General features: G+C 30.0%; 1 protein-coding gene and 1 non-coding gene across 4 annotated transcripts; one reads left to right on the top strand and one right to left on the bottom strand.

The window, feature by feature from the left end:
- The first annotated feature begins 1,356 nt into the window (after positions 1 to 1,356).
- LOC107006789 (probable carbohydrate esterase At4g34215) lies at positions 1,357 to 5,831 on the top strand. Of its 3 annotated transcripts, none has more exons than XM_015205307.2 (4): positions 1,357 to 1,619; positions 1,796 to 1,855; positions 3,871 to 4,355; positions 5,468 to 5,831. In XM_015205307.2, exons 3-4 carry the CDS (start codon positions 3,882 to 3,884, stop codon positions 5,699 to 5,701), a joined length of 708 nt encoding a protein of 235 aa, XP_015060793.1. In that variant the 5' UTR covers positions 1,357 to 1,619; positions 1,796 to 1,855; positions 3,871 to 3,881; the 3' UTR covers positions 5,702 to 5,831. The 3 variants fall into 3 exon arrangements, with proteins under 3 accessions (XP_015060793.1, XP_015060794.1, XP_015060792.1); XM_015205308.2 differs by having other exon boundaries at positions 3,868 to 4,355; XM_015205306.2 differs by lacking the exons at positions 1,357 to 1,619; positions 1,796 to 1,855 and having other exon boundaries at positions 3,441 to 4,355.
- Positions 5,832 to 8,872: 3,041 nt separating this feature from the next.
- On the bottom strand, positions 8,873 to 8,944 carry TRNAP-UGG. Its single transcript has one exon. It is a non-coding gene; the product is annotated as a tRNA-Pro (tRNA).
- Positions 8,945 to 9,743: the final 799 nt, after the last annotated feature.

Raw genomic sequence — 9,743 nt, 5'->3', positions numbered from 1 at the left:
ATTTTACAAGGCCTTAACTAGCTTACGGAGATGGACTCAAGATTAACAGTTTGGAGTTTTATTTTTATTTTTAAAAGAGGGGGGTGGGGGTGTTCGAACCACAACACTCCACAACACTCTAGCGTGAAAAGTATTTCCACCCCGTCAATTAATTTTTGTAGAAGCTCATAAGTTAATATATATATATATATATATATATATATATATATATATATATATATTTCTTAATATACATACAAGATCTACAAAAAAATTACTTTGTTCGTCTAAACCCACGAACCCCAACCTAGTTCCGCCTCTGCTAGGTTATATTTTCACATTATAATATTTCACAAATTATGTTCTACGCCTAACGCCTTCAATGAACTTATGTTTTCGCTAGGTATAAATTCAATTTCAAACTTTCCATTTTAAAAAGATAAAACAATTAGTATACCAACTAATTTGAATGATAAATAGTGCTATTAAATGTTACAATATTAACATGCCCTATACTAGCATTGAGTCAGCAGTATTACTAAAAACCAAAACAAAGTTTTGCACTTTCACATGTATTGCAAAAAAGTGTATAAAGCATCTTTGAAAATCATATGATTAATTCTCCACTTGGGATTCACGGATATCCAATACTATTTTGTTAATATATACTTTCTATCTATTTAGATTTATGTGACATATTTTATTTTTTGATTTTTTTTATATTACTGTTCATTGGAAAAATAATGTTAGTATCTCAAAAAGAAGTATACATATTATTGTCAGGAAAATGCACAAGTACCCCCTCAACCTATGTCCAAAATCTCAGAGACACACTTATGTTATACTAAGGTTCTATTACCCCCCTGAACTTATTTTATAAGTAATTTTCTACCCCTTTTTAGCCTACGTGACACTAGTTTGAATAAAAAGTCAACCATCGTTGGACCCACAAGATAGTGTCACGTAGGTCGAAAAGGGGTAAAATATTATTAATCAAATAAGTTCAGGGGGTAATAGGACCTTAATATAGTATAAGTGTGTCTCTGAGATTTCGGGCATAGGTTGAGGGGGTACTTGGTTATTATCCCTATTATTGTCTAATTTTCATCTATTATTTAATAGCATTGAGTGGCTATTAACTTCTATTTGAATCTAACGTTTATTTCTGACAAATTAAATCATAATCTTTATTGTTGTTAACCCCTAATTATTAGCCACTTTATTAATATTTCTCTTAAAGTCAAATTACCACTAGCCATGAAGACTTTATTGCTCTTCAATTTTGAGACGTTATTGTTAGAGCATTTGGTTTGGCCTATATAAGCCTCTTTTGATTTACTCTTATGAAGTAGTGAAAAACTAAATCAACAAATCTAATCTCTTTCTTTTTATATTCTTGTGTAGATTAGTTTCTGTCTTCTAATTTTATATTAGAAGAGTTTGTTGAATTTCGAGGATATATTTATATCGGATGAAATATTCTTAAGGACAGTGTCTTTTGACACGTCTTAAGCTATGAGAAATTTCTATAAAAATTATTGATTAAATATAAACTTTGATAAATTTGATACAAATATTCGTAAAGAAGATATTTTTCGTGAGATTTGCAACACTGCTCGTTTTACAAATTAATCTATGTGGTAAGAAGATAACTAATTTTTCATCTCAATATTATTTATGGTCATGTGACTCAGATGATATTCTTCATATGCATACTTTTCAACTTACCATGTGAAGCTACAGTTTACTTGGAATTTTTTTTTATTTCCCTATGTTTATTATTCGTATTGAGGCTCGATTAAATTTAAATTTACAGGATGGTGATGACCTAGCATAATCACACCTCATTTGGCTTTCATTCACCGCTACAAGATATGTAAGATTTAACGATGAATAAATTTTATAGTTAAACAATAAAATTCAATTGAATTAGCGATAATATTTGCTACAAGCAAATTAGTGACCTAATTAGTAATTAAAATTCAGTTTTTTTTTTGGTGGTGCTTAAGCCACTATATCTGTAGGTTGATCTAAAATTATTTTGAGTTTATAAATTCTAAATTCTAGATAATATAATTTATTGTATTCTGGATAAATTATAGAGAAAATAGTCTAAAATCTCTCTAATTTATATTCAAAAGTTCAACTACACGCTCTAACTTCACGGGTATTTTATTACCCACCTGAACTTTTATATTGCTCTATTTTCTACACACCTAAGTGTTGCCCTGTCATGGGAGGCGTTGTCACCGCCTCCAGGCGCGTTAGAAGCAAAAATTTGACGAAAAATTTCTTCTTTCTCCCATGGTCATCTTCCCCACCTTTAAATAACCCATTGTTTCTTTTTCCCCACCATTAATCCTTATTTTTTTAAAAAAAAATTTCACGATTTTCTCTCAAAATTAAGTATGTTTTAGTTGTAAATGTTCAATTCTACTTCAAATCTTAAATTTAGGGCGTGTAATCTGTTCTAATTTCTTATTTAGGTCTCTAATTAGAATTTTGAATTTTCTCAAAATTCATCAAAAATGTCAAATGAAAAAATTGAATAAGATTTGTATAGATGAATCAAACCCAATGCTCAACGTTCTAGTGAGATGCAAATACGAAATTTTGTTGAATTTGCAAATCTTTTGATCAAAATTAAATTCGAAAATAAGAATTTGGTCTTGCCCATGCTATGGTGTATGTGTTTTTTCTTGTATTCTTGCTACACTTTATTTTGAACGATGCTAATGTGCTATTTTAGATCAATTTTAGTCTAAAAATTGTGAAATGGGAAAAAAAAAAAAAACAAGAAATGAGATTCTCAATGGAGTTTCAACAGGGGACTCAGCGCGTGGAATCACGCAAGACTAATTATTTGGTTTATGTGTGGAGGTCAGCACTTAGGTGCGTAGAAAATAGAGCAATATAAAATTCAAGTAGGTAATCGAACACCATAAAATTGGAGTGGGTATTTAAGATTTCAGATATAGATTAAGGGAATTTTAGACCATTTTCTCTAAATTATATATACATATTAAGTAATTCTTAACATAAAACCACGAGATTCCGTCAAACTCATAACTAAAACTCTAATTCCACCCCTGACTGCAACATTTTATTCCCAAAGCTACTATAGTCCATAAATGATCATTTTTCGTCATTTGCATTAATGCATATTATTTACACATTTTTTGTCAAACTTTTTTTTTAAGTAAAGTTTTGTTTGGATATAGGGATAATGCACAAGTACCCCTCAACTTATTCTCGAAATTTCAGAGACACACTTATACTATACTAAGGTCCTATTACCCCCTGAACTTATTTTATAAGTAATTTTCTACCCTTTTTAGCCTACGTGACACTAGTTTGAAAAAAAAAGTCAACCTTCGTTGGGCCTACAAGATAGTGCCACGTAGGTCGAAAAGGGGTAAAAAATTATTAATAAAATAAGTTCTGGGTGGTAATAGGACCTTAGTATAGTATAAGTGTGTCTCTGAGATTTCGGGCATAGGTTGAGGGGGTACTTGAGCATTATCCCTTGGATATATATATACTTTATTATTTTATTTCTTTTTGAAATATTGTTAGTGGAGATTAAATTTCTTCCTAAAACAGGGTCAAAAATATTCGAAAACCAGATTTTCTATATCTGATCAAATTTCATGATCAAACAGGTATTTAACAATAATTTTTTTTTAAAAAAAAACTAGTCAAACTAGCATAATTATCTAATATTTATAGATTTTGTTCCTATATCTCATTCTCATTCAATTTCATCCACCCCCAAGAAAAAGAAAATGTTGTTGGCCTATATTTTCTTGATTCTTTTGGCACATCCTTTTTGTGTCATTCCTACAAACACAACAACATCAAATGACAACAAAAGCATATTCATTTTAGCAGGACAAAGCAACATGTCTGGCAGAGGAGGTGTAGTAAACAACATTTTTGATTGGTACATTCCACCAGAATGTCAGTCTAATTCATCAATTCTAAGACTAACAAAAGGGCTTTCATGGGAAGTAGCAAAAGAGCCAATTCATCAAGACATTGATTATTATGCAGTTTGTGGGATTGGTCCTGGAATGTCATTTGCTAACTTTATTCTAAAAAATGATCCAAATATTGGTCTCATTGGTTTGGTACCATGTGCTATTGGTTCCACAAATATTACCCTATGGTCTCAAGGTTCATTTTGTTATAATCAAATGGTGAATAGGGCTCGAATCGCGTTACAAGATGGTGGGACGTTACGAGCCCTTCTTTGGTATCAAGGAGAGAGCGATACTCTCAATCTTGATGATGCTGAATTGTATAAATCAAGATTGGAGAAATTCTTTACTGATGCGCGAAATGACTTAGGTGTACCTTCTCTACCTATTATTCAGGTAATTCTAATCGTATTTTTTATATTATCAATATATATAGCTATAATTTATTTATTTTTGCTTTTGGTTGGGGGAAGTGGGGTTTGTATGACTTGCTTAAAACATATAGCCATATAGGCCAACATGTGAAGTTTTAGAAATTTGTTGGAATTTTATTTTCTAAAAAATTAAAAATAGTAAATTTTTTATTTGTGAAATGTGACTCCTCATTAAGAAAGGATATTATTAGTGTCCCACATAGATTAATTAAATTAATAGGATCTTATTCATATATTATTAGAAATTCATTTATGAGAATGAAGCTTTTGCTTTTTTAGTAAATAAATCATTAAAGATATATATAAAAATAAAACAAACAATGTATCTCCATAATAAACATATCAAGATTGTCACATATTAAGTATTCTATCACCTATCTATCTTTTCACACTATATCTCAATTACTTCTTGTTGTATTTTGACTAGCATTTATAAGTAAGATATCTTTATAAAGAAATAGCGTAAAATTATTTATATTGTTCGTGCATACAGTCAAACCTTTCATAACAACCTCGTTGGTTTTAAACAAAAAAGGAATAATTACAGAATCCCACCTTTCAATTTACTTATTGTCATTATCAAATCTCCAAAATCCCTCATTTTTCTCTTAACTCAAAAATGTCATTAATGTATCCGATTTTCTTTTTAATGTATCAGCGTATGTATACGTCCCTCTTTTTAATGTATCAACGCTTTGATTTTTTGGTCATTAATGTATCAGGACCCTCCATTAACGTATCCGACCCTCTTTTTAATGTATCAGCGCTTATATTATTGTATCCGTTTGAGAGATTTTTGTAATTATAAACTTTTAAGGGATAGATTGTAATTTTACCTTAAATGTATGTGATTTCTGTAATTTGCCCTTAAAAAATGGTATAAAAGGATATCTTTATATGGAGGTTTGACAGTATAACTTCAAACATGTACGAATATTAGATCTCACGTCGCTATCGCGGTGCTTATTCGTATGGGAATGGATCGTGGTGCTTATTCGTATGTGAATATTATATCTCACCTCGCTATCGCGGTGCTTATTCGTATGTTTTGGGCTTTTTTTAATGGATCCACAGGTGGCATTGGCAACAGCATTAGGGCCTTATATGAAGGAGATAAGAAAGGCCCAATTAGGGATTAACCTTCCTAATGTGAAAACAGTTGATGCTAATGGGCTCAAAGCAGGCCCAGATTATGTGCATCTTAATACTCAAGCAGAGGCCCAGCTTGGACAGATGTTGGCCCAAGCCTTTTTGGAGTTTGGTTCATACACAATCCATAATTCTTTGGAGGTCCAAAAAAAGGAATAGAAATCATTATCTTTTTTTTTAATTATAATTTAATTCAGAAGATAGAGTCTGAATGTCATTTAGGCCGGTTGATATACATGTTGAAAAATTATTCTAATTTCTGATAAATGATAATCTTTCTGTTGCAATTTATATCTAAAAAGCAGCACTCAAGGGTGTGACATAGTGTTAACGAAGTTGTTTAGAGTCATGATGTCTTAAATTTAATTTCGAGCGGAGACAAAAATAACTAAACAAACCACTAAGAGAGATTACATACACAAAATCCACATGTAGGATTTTAACACGAAAGCTTATAAGCACAATAAATGGTTATAATCAATCTCAAGATGCTAATATGGATTTTACCACCTAATTATTATTTTATAAATATTATTTATTATCATCGAAGTTACTAGGCATATATTGACTCACAATAGAATCTTATCCTTTGAAAATCAAGATAACTAGCAAATTGCACATATTATAATAAATATATCAAGATTAAGAGTATATATACATTTAAGGGAAAAGGGTCTGATATACCCCTCAACTTTGTCATTTAGAGCTGATATACCCCCTGTTATGAAAGTGGCTCATATATACCCCTACTTATAAATAAATGGCTCACATATACCCTTTTCCTCTAACGGAAATGAAAAAAATAATAATTTTAATCTAAATTTTAATTATTTTTTTCTAAAAAATACAATCCCATATGAGTAAATTTAATCCTCGTCAAACATATTTTTTTGACTTTTTTTTATTTCAATGACTAATTTATAATTATTATTTTGATAATCAAATTTATTTATGTTTCACTAATATTCTTGTAAAACTTATTGTAGATGACCAAATTTTTTCTTCGAATACGAAATTAAATTACAATACACACACAAAAAAATAGTTTAATTTTTTATTCTTTAAACTAAGGAATGAAAGAAAAAAACAAAATAAGAATAAGAAATTCAAATAATTATAATAAAAGAAGTCAAAAAATAATTTATGTATGAAAAAAATTAAAATATACCTTGAACTTTGATAGAAGAATCATATATATCCCTAAATAATTTTTTAAAAAAAATTAGAAGTAATAAATATAAATTTTAAACTAATTTTTTAACTTCCGTTAAATGAAGGGTATATGTGAGCCATTTTGTAACGGCAGGGGTATATGTGAGCCGTTTGTATAACGGTAAGGGCATATATGTGCCACATTTATAACGAGGGGTATATCAGCTCCAAATGACAAAGTTGAGGGGTATATCAGACCCTTTTCCCTACATTTAATAATCTAGAAAAGTGGAAAAAGAACCAATTCATCAAGACATATTGGTCCATAACAAATATGATATTTTAACACACGATTAATAATATTTGATACATATTATATCTAGATAGACGATTACATAATCAAGATTGGAAAAAATTTTCACTAATGCGTGAAATAACTTGGTTGCATCTTCTCTACCTATTATTCAGGTAATTGAAATATCTTGGTAATTTTTTTTGAATTTATTTACGTCGACAACGAGGTGCTTATTCGGATCTTTTCTTATGTTATGGGCTTTGTTTGTGGATCCACAGGTGGCAATGACAACAACAATTGGGCCTTATAAGAAGGAAATAAAACAGGCCCAGTTGGGAATATGTGAAAACAGTTGATGCTAATGGGCTCAAAGTAGGCCCAGATTCTGTACATTTTGGACATATGTTGATGGCCCATACATTTTTGGAGTTTGGTTAAGACACTATATTTTGGCTCCTATAACTATTTAGGCTTTCATTATGTGAAAAATAGGAAAAATTATGCAGATGACAAATATTTAGTTTGTATTAGGTATTGTAGTAGTTTAAAAAAACTATAATTCGTGTCTATAGTTTTTTCAATTTTTGCTATTTGTCTAATTTGTATAAATTTAGAATTTGTATAATTTGATTCATGATTGTATAAATTCAAAACTTTGTCTATGATTATCCTAGCTATTTGTATACGATTTATGAAAAAATCATAATAAATTATTTTATTCGTAAAGTAATAAGTGGAGTTCTGAAAAATACAAACTGATATAAATGTACAAACCGCAGTCTCCATAGCAAATGTAACTATAGCTATGAAACACAATTATCAAAACTATAACTAATATAGAGCTTTATTATGTTTATTATGTTTGTTATTTCTAAAACTCTCTCTTAAAAATAACATTGCAACATTTATCAACTAGCTCAATATGTGGTGTATATTTTGAAAATGAGCCTCCCTACTAATGTATCAATCCAACACATATAGACTAATCCTAGCGGAGATAGGCAGGAAAAAGAGTCGAGTCGAATAAATTTCATAGTTAGGAAAAGCGAAATGAAATCAAAATTTGACCCAAAAAAATCTAAGTAACTTTCTATGAAGATAAATATTTCGTTTTCCTATAAACGCAACATGAAAAACACCTATATTGTAATACGTAAGAGGGTTGCTTAGAAAGAAGGTCGTCTCGGATGGTACCTTCTCCATGCATGAAATTTTCATCCCTCTATCCATGTCATACATTGAGATTCTGTAACAACCAATTCAAGTAGGTCCAATATAATCTGATCAAATTTCATAACCAAATAGATATTTGAAGATAAATTTAAAAAAACTACACCTCAAATATATTGCTAAACGCTAGCTAAATATATTTTGTGTACAAAAAATTGCTCTCGATAAACAAGTAGGTGCAATATAATCTGATCAAATTTCATAACCAAATAGATTTTTGAAGATAAATTTCATAAAATATTTCTCAAATATATGGCCAAACGCTAGCTAAATATATTTTGTGTACAAAAATTTGCTCTCGACAAACAAGTAGGTCCAATATAATTGGATCAAATTTCATAACCAAATAGATATTTACAAATAAAATTTCAAAAACTACTCCTCAAATATATGACCATACATAGCTAAATTTATTTTGCGTACAAAAATTGCTCTCGATAAACAAGTAGGTCCAATATAATCTGATCAAATTTAATAACCATATTGATCTTTGAAGATAAAATTTCAAAAACTACTCCTCGATCAAATATACATATATAGCCATGCGCTAGCTAAATATATTTTGTGTAAAAAACTTGCCCATAGCCATGCGCTAGCTAAATATATTTTGTGTAAAAAACTTGCCCTCGATAAATTAAAGCAAAAAGGTGAAGGGGGCATTCCGAGAATCGAACTCGGGACCTCTCGCACCCAAAGCGAGAATCATACCACTAGACCAAATGCCCTCTTACATTTCACATTCCATTTTATATAAAATTGAAATATACACATTAAAAATTTCACAAATATTAATTAACTAGACGTCATTCTATAAGAATGTATTTAAGGACATGCAGATTCATTATGATGTTCAAACAATAGGATTGTTAATGTTAAATTGCTTGTTAAGCATGATTAAGGTGACAAATGAGATTAAAAGTGACAAGTATTATTAGTCTGTCTTTGTGTCCACCAATGTCATCTAGAAAGCAAAAAATACATTGAGCTTGAGAGCTTAAGTTATTGTACTTTATGTGTGTGACTCTGTAACTGTTGGAAAGGATCACAATTTTTGGGGAACAATTGCACTTTTGGACTTATTTTAACATTTACGAACCAACTATTAGGAATTACGCGATTACTGTATTTTTTAGTTTGTATTAGCCTATAGATCTGGTGTCTCGAAGTATCCAAATATTTTTTCTGATTTTTTTTGAAAAACTCCGTAATGAGTTGAGAAACATTATTTATTGTTCCATTATTTTTTTCAGGTATATTTTTGCATTTATGGATTAACTTATAGAAAACACGCGACTTTCTTGTTTTTTCATGAGTATTAGCCAATGGATCTGGCGCCTCATCATAGCACCGAAAATATTTTTCTGAGAAAACTTTATAAGGTCCTCTGCAATGAATTAGAGAAGCATTATGCATAGTCCAATAATTTTTTCAGGCATATTTTCGCATTTACGAGCCCACTTTTAGAATCACACGACTTTTTTTTTGTTTTTCATGTGTATAAGCCCATGGATATGAGACCTCGGT

The sequence above is a fragment of the Solanum pennellii genome, chromosome 12 (assembly GCF_001406875.1).
Source record: "Solanum pennellii chromosome 12, SPENNV200".
Lineage (NCBI taxonomy): Eukaryota > Viridiplantae > Streptophyta > Magnoliopsida > Solanales > Solanaceae > Solanum > Solanum pennellii.
The sequence above is the reverse complement of the archived record's forward strand: the minus strand, read 5'-3'. Positions and strand labels throughout refer to the sequence as shown.

What these genes read in the sequence shown, in the direction of transcription:
- LOC107006789 (XM_015205306.2), top strand. Translation starts at nt 3,765, where the DNA reads ATGTTGTTGGCCTATATTTTCTTGATTCTTTTGGCACATCCTTTTTGT. An exon ending in CTTCTCTACCTATTATTCAG is followed by an intron (nt 4,356 to 5,467) that starts GTAATTCTAATC and finishes ATGGATCCACAG; the next exon opens with GTGGCATTGGCAACAGCATT.